Genomic DNA, 14,136 nt, shown 5'->3' with positions numbered 1-14,136 from the left:
CCACTGCACTCCAGCCTGGGTGACAGAGTGAGACTCTCTCAATAAATAAATAAAATTTTTAAAAAGTTTGAAATTGACATACCTACATACACACCATTATACACAAGTGGATCAGAATAGAGAATCCTTAAGTAGACCCAACATATATAATATGGTCAATTGATTTTTAACAAAGATGATTCAATTGTGAAGGGATAACCATTTTATCCAGTAATATCTGAACAGTTGGAAAACCATACGGGAAAAAAGCTAATCTTGATCCTTAATTTCACACCATTTATAAAAATTAACTCCAAATAAATCCATTTATATGAAATTCTAGAAAATGAAAATCTGTAGTGATAGATTAGTAGTTGTCTGGGAACAAAGCAGGAAGCATGAATTATACAGGGGCATGAGGAAATTTTTAAGAGTAATGAATATGTACTTTATTTTGGTTGTGACAAATATATATCAAAACTCAAATAGCATACTTTATGGCCTCAATAACACTATAAAATAAAAACTTTACCATGTCAAGATATTTGCTCTATTTTGTGTCATTCCATTTTGTTTCTGGATATAAAGTTCAAAACATTTTTTTAAAGTTCTAAATGGTCTAAATACTAGTGAGTTTTTGGTGTAAGAGTAAAACTAACTTCTTTCCCACTCACACACACTTTTATTTTTCAGATTGAATATGAACACAGAGCACCAGAGTGCCGTCTGGGTCTGAAGGAAGGCCGTCCATTCTCAGGGGTCACTGCATGTTTGGACTTCTGTGCTCATGCCCACAGAGACTTGCACAACATGCAGAATGGCAGCACATTGGTAAGTTGGGCTGAGGACAGCTTAGCAGCTGTTGAGTCTGTTCTCACACTGCTAATAAAGACATATGCAAGACTGGGTAATTTATAAAGGAAAGAAATTTAATTGACTCATAGATTGTGGAGGCCTCACAATCACAGCTGAAGGCAAATGAGGAGCAAAGTCACGTCTTACATGGCGGCAGGCAGAATCGTGGAAATCCTTGTTGTTAATCTAAACCAGTGACTATTCATTGCCAGTTACAGTTAACTGCCAGGAAAATCTCAAAATTCAGTGCCAGTTACCTGATAGATTGTAATCAGTTAAGCAAAAACCCATATACAAGCCATTCACCTTACAGAGAGAGAAGCATATTCACCTTACAGAGAGAGAAGCATAAATGAGAAAGACATCATCATTGTCACAGTAACTGTGGTAACCTATTGTAAAAGATTCACAGTGCAAAAGAGCCTGACTACATATTACAGCGGGTAAAATGGATTGGTCTTGTAATTGGAGGCAGTGGTGAGGGGAAAATAGATATATGTTATTTTTATATATATATATATATATATATGTTCTATACCAACAAAGGGTTCAGGGTATAATTTTGCATCTAAAGGGATGACCCAGAGTAGAGATAAAGAACAAAATATTCTGTTAAAAAAACTATAAATCAATCAGCCTAATGAATCATCAACATGGATGTAGGTGTAGTTGAAGAAGATGGCCAGTGAGAATATGGAAATAGATATCAGGTATTAAAGTCATATTCTAGGGCAGAAAAGCATTCAGGGAGGTATTAGATGATAGCTGAAGTAATTTGAAGAAGCTGGTGTGAAGTTTTTGTTGAGAAGCAGAGAAGGTATTCATTTAATGGTCTAGATCAGAAATTGGAAAACTCTTCTCTATAAACGGCAAGATGGTAAATATTTTAGGGATTGCAGGCCACATAGGATTTCTGTCACATTGTTTGGTGGGTTTTTTTTGTTTTGTTTTGTTTTTTAAAAACTCCTTGAAAATGTAAAAACCATTCTTAGTTTACTGGCCATACAAACACAAGCTGTGAGGCACATTAGCCATAGCTTCCGGTTTCCTAACTTCTGATCCAGAAGAACAAACACAAGGCCTACCAACCACTCCAACATCTAAAATCATCACTAATCATGTACTCAGCACCTGCTCATTATTAGGAGGCTATGCTAGTTTCTGAAAAGCAGAAGTAGTAAATGATAACTGGAGCTATAGTGCATCCTAATATAACCATGTTTCATTCCAGCAAGGTGACAGAGAGTAAGATGATGAGAAGGATGTTTAGAATCAAGACGAATTTGCCTCTGATAGAGCATGGGTTCTGTGAAGTAAAATGGAAAGGAGCACTAGATAAGAACTGAATAGGGTTAAATATGTATGGGAAAAGTAACAAGGTGCTCAGAGACATGAATTTGAAGACCTTTCTGTGTAGGAAGTGACAGGCTCATTAATACCATCTCATGTTAAAGTTATTTCTAAAGTCGGTCCATTATGATCACATTTCTCTCAAGAATATCTTCTAATTTTATTTTAGATCACATTAGATCACATTGTCTCCATTGATCAAAAACTAGTATTTAAAAACCACAAATAATCTTTTACCAAAGTTAGTGTAATTGTGGTAACTAAAGGACAAAGTACCATTCAATTATCAAAGCAACAGAGGTAGCTTTCCTCCCTCCACCCCTTACCCTTTTCGGAGTACCCACTTATATGTGGTCATATTTCAGAAAAGAAATTAAGAAAAGAGAAAGTTAGGTTTGACAGAGTACAAAGGAGGAGAGAAAAGAGAGTGAAAATAGTATTAAGTTGCATATTACCTATATCAGCCAAATCTTTACCTTTCATTTTTTATATTTTTACTTCACTTATCTTATGGAAATTTCTTAAACAGAATTAGGTGTCAGATATGTGAAAAGACATGAAATTTGTGTTCAGAAGTATGAGATGAGGCAAATGTGATACTACCAAAAACAGAGGAAGTCATTTCGTAGAAAAAACTTTTAGCCTGTTTTTGAAGAGGCTTCACATCTAGCACATCTATTTTTGAAGTGTGAAAAGCAAGAGAGTGCTTCATTTTGGGGGAGTGTTGTGTCTTCCCATAGAGAGAAACATATGTGAAGAACAAGGGTCACCACAGGTAACTGTTCCTGATACACTCAGAGAAAGGGTGGGTGGGCAATGTCAATTTGTCTTATCTCCCTGTACCATTTTGATGCTATTTTCATTAATAACAGGTAGAATGGTTTTATGGTAATATATATGTCACTGATCTGGATCAACTAGGCCACCAACACAAATCTGGATACTGAGAGGAGAAAGATACACACACACACACACACACACACACACACCCACACATTTTCTTTGGGACCTGTAGCTGAGGCTGTAATGTCTTACTTCCCTACCAGGTATGCACTCTCACTAGAGAAGACAATCGAGAATTTGGAGGAAAACCTGAAGATGAGCAGCTTCACGTTCTGCCTTTATACAAAGTCTCTGATGTGGATGAGTTTGGGAGTGTGGAAGCTCAGGAGGAGAAAAAACGGAGTGGTGCCATTCAGGTACTGAGTTCTTTTCGGCGGAAAGTCAGGATGTTAGCAGAGCCAGTCAAGACTTGCCGACAAAGGAAACTAGAAGCCAGGAAAGCTGCAGCTGAAAAGCTTTCCTCCCTGGAGAACAGCTCAAATAAAAATGAAAAGGAAAAGTCAGCCCCATCACGTACAAAACAAACTGAAAACGCAAGCCAGGCTAAACAGTTGGCAGGTAAATTTAATGTAAAGCATTTGTAGATAAATGTGTTGCATGGTATATTAAAAATGAAAATTATTTTGGTTTTGCCCCCATCAACTCGTAATTTCTGGGGTACACATGCAGGATGTGCAGGTTTGTTATACAGGTAAACATGTGCCGTGGTGATTTGCTGCACAGATCAACCCATTACCTAGGTATTAAGCCCAGCATCTTCCTGATGCACCCCTACCAACAGGCCCCAGTGTGTGTTGTCCCCACTTCCCCACCATGTGTCCATGTGCTCTCATTGTAAAATGAACATTGTTAATTTTGGAAAGTTGTATCAATCATGGTCTTAGTTCTGTGCCAGAGTCTTCTCTAAAGTAGCAAGGGCCAGGCTTTGTTCTCAGAGATGGTAATGAGATATTGCACCATCAACATGGAAAACATGGAAAAGTCTGGATTTTATTCTATAATAAACAGCAACTTTTTTTAACAGGTAAGTGATACGATGAAATTCATTGTAATTTGACAGTAGGCCAAATTATAGAAGAGCTAATAGTTTGGAGATAAACACAGTAAACCAGGACTGAGGTAACAAGACCTTGAATTTTGTTGGTTAGTAGCAAAGATATAGCAAAATGATGCAAATGAGCTCTTCCAAAATGCGAAAAAGAAAATCAATACATTGGTGACAAAACATTGGAATGAAAGAGAAGAAAAGTTTAAAGATGACTCCAAAGTTTTAAACCTAAACTTAACTTACTGTTTCAGGTTTCTAAAACAGTACTATTTATTGAAATAAGTTTGAAAATATGATTGAGAGAGAGAGAGGAGAATGAAACACCTTTCCTTAGACATGCTGAGTCTGTGGTTTGGGAGGGGTTCTACATGTAGATATCCTACAAAACTTTTACCCATCAAAATAGATTACAGCTGTAGTAATAACAATAGAACATTATTCATGAATACTAAGTTATTTTCTTTCTATAGCCTCTTGCTTTATGTCTGCAGTTTGTAAAAAGAAAAAAAAAAAAATCCAAAATTTGGAGATGGTATTGGCCTGGCCATTAACAAAAGCAAACCAGTTTGCTTAAAACTAGCCATCTTTGCTGCTTCATGAAGTCAAATTTCTCTACTGATTCATTTCCAAGCTCAGAGGAACTAAGTTAAATAATTTAGAATATGCTAAAGACACTTGATAAGTGTTTATTGATTGGTTGACTTACACTAAGTAAATACTGTTCACTTAGGTTAGCTGTGAAATATAATCAGATAGAACCTTGTCTCTGCTCCCTTTTAACTGGCTTCTGCAGGTAATAATCCCTTCTGTTCTCAGAACTGCCACTGCAGTTTCATCTATTTGTTCTTAACTCATATGACTTTTTAAAGTGAGGTCAAAACAGAAGTATGACTTTTAAAAGTTTCATTTACAAAACTGAAAGTTTCTTTAAAGTGTTATCTACAACTGTGTTAACTTCCTTTCTGGAAAGCCTGCTCATAAAGTAGCATTTGTTGATTATATAAGATGCTTTTCGTGTTTAAATGCGTCTCATTCTTTTTTTCACAACATTCCCGAATCTTGCATAATAAATCTTATTTTAATTATGTAGCAAATTCCATTGCATGGCAGGCAATGAAGAAGTAAAGTAAAATAAAACATTGTCCTTCCCATTTAGGAATTTACTTAGCAGTGGGGGTGAAGAGAGGGCTAAAAACATAACTATAATACATTGTGAGTATTGCTTTATCAGATCTATCTTTGCAGTTGAGTATTACAAAAGCACTAGAAGATGAGGTCACAGTGGTCCCTTGAGGAAGGGATGACTACACCAAGGAAGGACAGGGAGAGAGGGAGGAAAAAGGAGGCACTTCAAGCAGAGACATGCTGAGAAGTTCCAAAGAACATTTTGCTCTCAATGGAATGGCTTTGGATGTTTATTACATTTTTTTCACTAAGTTCTGCATTTCTAACGCCTTAGACAAAAAATTGTGCTGGACAATGATCAGAACCCTGACTTTGCTCTTATCTTTGCTTAATGGGTGTTGTACATTCCTAGTGGAGTTTCTTACATACATTTAAGTATCTTCACTAGCCTTCATAAAATAATCATCAACATCAAAGATATCTGTTTCTGTTCTCTCTTGCCCTGTCCACAGAACTTTTGCGACTTTCAGGACCAGTCGTGCAGCAGTCTCAGCAACCCCAGCCTCTACAGAAGCAGCCACCACAGCCCCAGCAGCAGCAGAGACCCCAACAGCAGCAGCCACATCACCCTCAGACAGAGTCTGTCAACTCTTACTCTGCTTCTGGATCCACCAATCCATACATGAGACGGCCCAATCCAGTTAGTCCTTATCCAAGCTCTTCACACACTTCAGATATCTATGGAAGCACCAGCCCTATGAACTTCTATTCCACCTCATCTCAAGCTGCAGGTTCATATTTGAATTCTTCTAATCCCATGAACCCTTACCCTGGGCTTTTGAATCAGAATACCCAATATCCATCATATCAATGCAATGGAAACCTATCAGTGGACAACTGCTCCCCATATCTGGGTTCCTATTCTCCCCAGTCTCAGCCCATGGATCTGTATAGGTATCCAAGCCAAGACCCTCTGTCTAAGCTCAGTCTACCACCCATCCATACACTTTACCAGCCAAGGTTTGGAAATAGCCAGAGTTTTACATCTAAATACTTAGGTTATGGAAACCAAAATATGCAGGGAGATGGTTTCAGCAGTTGTACCATTAGACCAAATGTACATCATGTAGGGAAATTGCCTCCTTATCCCACTCATGAGATGGATGGCCACTTCATGGGAGCCACCTCTAGATTACCACCCAATCTGAGCAATCCAAACATGGACTATAAAAATGGTGAGCATCATTCACCTTCTCACATAATCCATAACTACAGTGCAGCTCCGGGCATGTTCAACAGCTCTCTTCATGCCCTGCATCTCCAAAACAAGGAGAACGACATGCTTTCCCACACAGCTAATGGGTTATCAAAGATGCTTCCAGCCCTTAACCATGATAGAACTGCTTGTGTCCAAGGAGGCTTACACAAATTAAGTGATGCTAATGGTCAGGAAAAGCAGCCATTGGCACCAGTCCAGGGTGTGGCTTCTGGTGCAGAGGACAACGATGAGGTCTGGTCAGACAGTGAGCAGAGCTTTCTGGATCCTGACATTGGGGGAGTGGCCGTGGCTCCAACTCATGGGTCAATTCTCATTGAGTGTGCAAAGCGTGAGCTGCATGCCACAACCCCTTTAAAGAATCCCAATAGGAATCACCCCACCAGGATCTCCCTCGTCTTTTACCAGCATAAGAGCATGAATGAGCCAAAACATGGCTTGGCTCTTTGGGAAGCCAAAATGGCTGAAAAAGCCCGTGAGAAAGAGGAAGAGTGTGAAAAGTATGGCCCAGACTATGTGCCTCAGAAATCCCATGGCAAAAAAGTGAAACGGGAGCCTGCTGAGCCACATGAACCTTCAGAGCCCACTTACCTGCGTTTCATCAAGTCCGTTGCCGAAAGGACCATGTCCGTGACCACAGACTCCACAGTAACTACATCTCCATATGCCTTCACTCGGGTCACAGGGCCTTACAACAGATATATATGATATCACCCCCTTTTATTGGTTACCTCATTTGAAAAGACCACAACCAACCTGTCAGTAGTATAGTTCTCGTGACGTAGGCAGTGGGGAAAGGTCACAGTATTCATGACAAATGTGGTGGGAAAAACCTCAGCTCAGCAGCAACAAAAGAGGTTATCTTACCACAGCACTTAATTTTCACTGGCTCCCAAGTGGTCACAAATGGCATTTAGGAAAAGACCAAAGCATTCTATGCAAAAAGAAGGTGGGGAAGAAAGTGTTCCACAATTTACATTTTTAAACACTGGTTCTATTATTGGACGAGATGATATGTAAATGTGATTTCCACCCCCCTTACAACTCTACACATCTGTGACCACTTTTAATAATATCAAGTTTGCATAGTCATGGAACACAAATCAAACAAGTACTGTAGTATTACAGTGATAGGAATCTTAAAATACCATCTGGTGCTGAATATATGATGTACTGAAATACTGGAATTATGGCTTTTGAAATGCAGTTTTTACTGTAATCTTAATATTAACTTTTATTTATCAGAATAGCTACAGGAAACATGAATAGCAGGAAAACACTGAATTTGTTTGGATGTTCTAAGAAATGGTGCTAAGAAAATGGTGTCTTTAATAGCTAAAAATTTAATGCCTTTATATCAAGATGCTATCAGTGTACTCCAGTGCCCTTGAATAATAGGGGTAACTTTTCATTCAAGTTTTTATCATAATTCCCTATTCTTACAGAAGCTTAGTTTTTAAAATGTGGACATTTTAAAGGCCTCTGGATTTTGCTCATCCAGTGAAGTCCTTGTAGGACAATAAACGTATATATGTACATATATACACAAACATGTATATGTGCACACACGTATATGTATAAATATTTTAAATGGTGTTTTAGAAGCACTTTGTCTACCTAAGCTTTGACAACTTGAACAATGCTAAGGTACTGAGATGTTTAAAAAACAAGTTTACTTTCATTTTAGAATGCAAAGTTGATTTTTTTAAGGAAACAAAGCTTTTAAAATATTTTTGCTTTTAGCCATGCATCTGCTGATGAGCAATTGTGTCCATTTTTAACACATCCAGTTAAATCCACCATGGGGCTTACTGGATTCAAGGGAATACGTTAGTCCACAAAACATGTTTTCTGGTGCTCATCTCACATGCTATACTGTAAAACAGTTTTATACAAAATTGTATGACAAGTTCATTGCTCAAAAATGTACAGTTTTAAGAATTTTCTATTAGCTGCAGGTAATAATTAGCCGCATGCTGCAGACTCAACAAAGCTAGTTCACTGAAGCCTATGCTATTTTATGGATCATATGCTCTTCAGAGAACTGAATGGCAGTCTGCCTTTGTGTTGATAATTATGTACATTGTGATGTTGTCATTTCTTAGCTTAAGTGTCCTCTTTAACAAGAGGATTGAGCAGACTGATGCCTGCATAAGATGAATAAACAGGGTTAGTTCCATGTGAATCTGTCAGTTAAAAAGAAACAAAAACAGGCAGCTGGTTTGCTGTGGTGGTTTTAAATCATTAATTTGTATAAAGAAGTGAAAGAGTTGTATAGTAAATTAAATTGTAAACAAAACTTTTTTAACGCAATGCTTTAGTATTTTAGTACTGTAAAAAAATTATATACATATATATATATGAGTTTGAAGCAGAATTCACATCATGATGGTGCTACTCAGCCTGCTACAAATATATCATAATGTGAGCTAAGAATTCATTAAATGTTTGAGTGATGTTCCTACTTGTCATATACCTCAACACTAGTTTGGCAATAGGATATTGAACTGAGAGTGAAAGCATTGTGTACCATCATTTTTTTCCAAGTCCTTTTTTTTATTGTTAAAAAAAAAAAACATACCTTTTTTCAATACTTGATTTCTTAGCAAGTATAACTTGAACTTCAACCTTTTTGTTCTAAAAATTCAGGGATATTTCAGCTCATGTTCTCCTTATGCCAACATGTCACCTGTGTTTATGTAAAATTGTTGTAGGTTAATAAATATATTCTTTGTCAGGGATTTAACCCTTTTATTTTGAATCCCTTCTATTTTACTTGTACATGTACTGATGTAACTAAAACTAATTTTGTAAATCTGTTGGCTCTTTTTATTGTAAAGAAAAGCATTTTAAAAGTTTGAGGAATCTTTTGACTGTTTCAAGCAGGAAAAAAAATTACATGAAAATAGAATGCACTGAGTTGATAAAGGGAAAAATTGTAAGGCAGGAGTTTGGCAAGTGGCTGTTGGCCAGACTTTTAACTCTCTAAATGAAGTTTTTTTGATCCTGTAATCACTGAAGGTACATACTCTATGTGGACTTCCCTTAAACAGGCAAACACCTACAGGTATGGTGTGCAATAGATTGTACAATTACATTTTGGCCTAAATATATTTTTGCTTACTGGTATTTAAAATAAATTCTTTTTTGTTTTGTTTTGTTGTTTTTTTTTTTTGAGACGGAGTCTCGCTCTGTCACCCAGGCTGGAGTGCAGTGGCGCGATCTCGGCTCACTGCAAGCTCCGCCTCCTGGGTTCACGCCATTTTCCTGCCTCAGCCACTCCTAGTAGCTGGGACTACAGGCGCCTGCCACCACGCCTGGCTACTTTTTTGTATTTTTAGTAGAGACGGGGTTTCACCGTGGTCTCTATCTCCTGACCTCGTGATCCGCCCGCCTCGGCCTCCCAAAGTGCTGGGATTACAAGCGTGAGCCGCCGCGCCCGGCCTTAAAATAAATTCTTAATCAGAGGAGGCCTTTGGGTTTTATTGGTCAAATCTTTGTAAGCTGGCTTTTGTCTTTTTAAAAAATTTCTTGAATTTGTGGTTGTGTCCAATTTGCAAACATTTCCAAAAATGTTTGCTTTGCTTACAAACCACATGATTTTAATGTTTTTTGTATACCATAATATCTAGCCCCAAACATTGATTACTACATGTGCATTTGGTGATTTTGATCATCCACTCTTAATATTTGATTTCTGTGTCACCTACTGTCATTTGTTAAACTGCTGGCCAACAAGAACAGGAAGTATAGTTTGGGGGGTTGGGGAGAGGTTACATAAGGAAGAGAAGAAATTGAGTGGCATATTGTAAATATCAGATCTATAATTGTAAATATAAAACCTGCCTCAGTTAGAATGAATGGAAAGCAGATCTACAATTTGCTAATATAGGAATATCAGGTTGACTATATAGCCATACTTGAAAATGCTTCTGAGTGGTGTCAACTTTACTTGAATGAATTTTTCATCTTGATTGACGCACAGTGATGTACAGTTCACTTCTAAAGCTAGTGGTTAACTTGTGTAGGAAACTTTTGCAGTTTGACACTAAGATAATGAACTTCTGTGTGCATTTTTCTATGCTTTTTTTTAAACTAGTTTCATTTCATTTTCATGAGATGTTTGGTTTGTTTATAAGATCTGAGGATGGTTATAAATACTGTAAGTATTGTAATGTTATGAATGCAGGTTATTTGAAAGCTGTTTATTATTATATCATTCCTGATAATGCTATGTGAGTGTTTTTAATAAAATTTATATTTATTTAATGCACTCTAAGTGTTGTCATCCTGAAGTTTTTTTAGTGCTTGAATGACTGCCACCTCAATGAAGAAAAGGGAATAAAAAATAATTTTTAAAGACACTTTTAAGATAGATAGTTAGTCTTATGTTAAACTATATCTAAGATAATACCCAAATTAAGGCCAAAGTATTTCTCTGGTTAAATGGTGTAGATATTCACTCACTTTTCCTTCCAACTAACTTTTTAGTGTATTCACTTTGCATGTGTAGACAATGTAAATCAGATATAGAGTAAAGCAACTCTAATCTTAGATTGTCCCCTCCAGTGTTTTGTGAAGGGTTTCAGTGATAGCAGGTGCACTAAGGTTGAATTCATATTGCTTAGAACTAAGGCCAACTCTATTTTCAGACTCTCACTTTCCACTTCTTGCCTACTCTTCTTAAGGGAAGATGCTTCTTCCTGTACGTCAGAAAGGCAGAGTGGTAAGCTGGAGGAATGGGAAGAGGTGGCCTGGAAGGTATCAGACAAATATACTTGTCCTCATCTAGTCCCACATGGCTTCAAGGAGCTTGAGGCTAAATCGTCCTCATCTCTACCCATTCTCTGCCATGTGAATCATCCCATACATAATATCAGTGCACTCCAGCTGAAACACTTCCTAGAACCACAAGATGCTAAACAATAGTTGTGGGAATCTTCCAGCCCTCCATTCCTTCCCAAATTGGCAGAGAAATCATTTTCATCATGCATGAAGTAAAGGAATTCCCTTTCTCACATTTCTCTCTTTTCAGCCTGGGCCAAATCTGATTCAAATAGTGCAACCCAGAAAATGACTACCATTTAGTAAGCTCTGAGCTTATTGACTGGGAGATTCCTCCAGGACTCTGCAAGCCAGGATATTAAGAGAAGCCACAACATCACTGTTAAAACACAATGATCTAATGACTTGGCTTTTGTTTTAATTTCAACCCTCTGAGCACATTGTCAACCCTCATTTCACCATCCATCATCTGGCTGAACCTTGGGAGCCTCCCACTCCACATTTGCAAGTCTCCACTGCCCAGGGCAGGGAGCATTTTAGACTCCACAAGCTCAAAAGCCTTTCCTGCTAGAGCCCCATTCTGCTAGGATCTCTACTAGTGGAGGCTGGTGATGCTAGCACACCACAAAAGAACGTGTGGGAAGGCCTGCTGCTTCTGAGCCTGCAGGTGGACTTGAACAGGGGAAACAGCTGGAAATGACAGAGGAGCCAGCATTCACAAAGCTTTATTGGCCCCTTGCCTCTCCTGGAAAGACATACAAAGGACAAACCTTTTCTTGTAGGCACACACAGCTGCCCTGTCACACAGTACCACCCGTTTCTTCCTCACTTTTTTTCAGTTGGTTTATCATAAAAATCCTTCCACTATGGGTAATTCTAGCTTATCTTTGAGTCCTGCCTGATTCTACTGCCCAGCACTCATCAGCTGTGTAAGAGCCAGACTTAGTTAGAAAAGTCATTTTTCAACAAGGCACCTAATCCATAGAGTGTGGAGAATTTTAGATTGATTTTGTTGGTTTAAAGGCCATCTGGAGGCGAGTATCAAAAAAAAAAAAAAAAAAAAAAAAAAGGTATGGGGAAGCATCTTTTCTTCCCTTAATTGATTTGAGGGAGGTGCTTGTTTCATGAAGACACTTGTTTATTAACTTCAATCACCCAACTTATCCGTAAGGAGTCAGGGACTTTATCTCCCCCACCCCCACCGCCCCCTCCCCCCATACACTCAAAGTTGTTGAAAGAATGAGAAAGTATTCACAAAAGATGCTTAGAATTAATTCATTTATGTTATTTGGGTTTTACTAGGAGAATTGTTTCAAAGAACAAAGATGCTTTTGTTCCCGTATATTAGAGGCTACCTGCCTAAATTCTCCTCTCTAACCAGGTAGTTTCTCACAAACTTTCTTGGTTTTCTCATGCAACATTCACTCTTTAAAAGAGCCACGCTTTCCCTCACATATATACTCAACAAATATAGTTCTTTGGAGGGACTTCTTTTTATGCTGTTTCAATTTGGCATTTTACTCTCTAATGAGTTTTTTTGGCACAAACGTATGAGGTATGTGAGAAAGTTTGTTACATATATATAATATGCATAGTGATGAAGCCAGGGAATTTAGGGTATCCATCACCCAAGTACAACATTTTTCTTAAGTATAGTCACCCTACTCTTAATTTTTTTTCTGAGATGGAGTCTTGCTCTGTTGCACAAGCTGGAGTACAGTGGCACAACCTCAGGACACTGCAACCTCCACCTCCTGGGTTCAAGTGATTCTCCCACCTCAGCCTCCCAAATAGCTGGGACTACAGGTGCACGCCACCACGCCTGGCTAATTTTTTGTATTTTTAGTAGAGTCAGGGTTTCACCATGCTAGCCGGGTTGGTCTCAAACTCCTGATTTCAGGTGATCTGCCCACCTCAGCCTCCCAAAGTGCTGGGATTACAGGTGTTCACCACTGCACATGGCAAAATATTGACTTTATTCTATCTTACTATATATCTGTATACTTTAACCCAGTTCCCTTCATTCTCTCCTCTCCCCACAATCACCCTTCCCAGTCTCTGTTATCTGTCTTTCCACTCTCTACCTCCGTGTGATCAAATATTTTAGCTCCCACAGATAACCCACATATAACATGATATTTGTCTCATGCCTGGCCTATTTCACTTAAAATAATGACCCCTCAGTGCCATCTACATTGCTGCAAGTGACAAGATTTCGTTCTTTTCTGTGGTTGCTCCATTATGTGTATAAACCACGTTTTCTTTATCTGTTCATGCACTGATGGACATATAGGTTATCCCATGTCTTTACTGTTGTGAATAGTGCTGCCATAAATATGCAGTGCAGAGATCCCTTTGATGTACTGACGTCTTTCCTTTTAGGTCATATTAGGATTGCTGGATTGAATGATAGTTCTTAGTTTTTTAAGAAATTTCTTCACAGAATTGGAAAAAACTACTTTAAAGTTCATGTGGAACCAAAAAAGAGCCCGCATCGCCAAGTCAATCCTAAGCCAAAAGAACAAAGCTGGAGGCATCACGCTACCTGACTTCAAACTATACTACAAGGCTACAGTAACCAAAACAGCATGGTATTGGTACCACAACAGAGACATAGATCAATGGAACAGAACACAGCCCTCAGAAATAATGCCACATATCTACAACTATCTGATCTTTGACAAACCTGACAAAAACAAGAAATGGGGAAAGGATTCCCTATTTAATCAATGGTGCTGGGAAAACTGGCTAGCCATATGTAGAAAGCTGAAACTACATCCCTTCCTTACACCTTATACAAAAATTAATTCAAGATGGATTAAAGACTTAAATCTTAGACCTAAAACCATAAAAACCCTAGAAGAAAGCCTAGGCA

The 14,136-nt window shown here is 38.2% G+C and overlaps 1 protein-coding gene and 1 long non-coding RNA gene across 12 annotated transcripts in view; one reads left to right on the top strand and one right to left on the bottom strand.

Annotated features, from left to right (window-relative positions):
- TET2 (tet methylcytosine dioxygenase 2) overlaps nucleotides 1–10,755 on the top strand; it is a 136,135-nt gene extending 125,380 nt beyond the window's left edge. For all 11 annotated transcript variants that reach the window (XM_055296839.2, XM_055296844.2, XM_063611120.1 and 8 more), the window contains 3 exons: nucleotides 673–810; nucleotides 3,231–3,585; nucleotides 5,713–10,755. In XM_055296839.2, the coding sequence (XP_055152814.2) occupies nucleotides 673–810; nucleotides 3,231–3,585; nucleotides 5,713–7,184 (1,965 nt within the window). In that variant the 3' untranslated portion in view covers nucleotides 7,185–10,755. The remainder of the gene's footprint in view (nucleotides 1–672; nucleotides 811–3,230; nucleotides 3,586–5,712) is intronic.
- Nucleotides 1–14,136, bottom strand: part of LOC134731623 (uncharacterized) — a 124,728-nt gene that overhangs the window by 13,529 nt on the left and 97,063 nt on the right. The gene's annotated exons all lie outside the window — the stretch shown is intronic.

Source organism: Symphalangus syndactylus, chromosome 10 (genome assembly GCF_028878055.3).
Source record: "Symphalangus syndactylus isolate Jambi chromosome 10, NHGRI_mSymSyn1-v2.1_pri, whole genome shotgun sequence".
NCBI classification, from domain to species: Eukaryota; Metazoa; Chordata; class Mammalia; order Primates; family Hylobatidae; genus Symphalangus; species Symphalangus syndactylus.
This window is presented reverse-complemented; position numbering and strand designations above follow the sequence as displayed.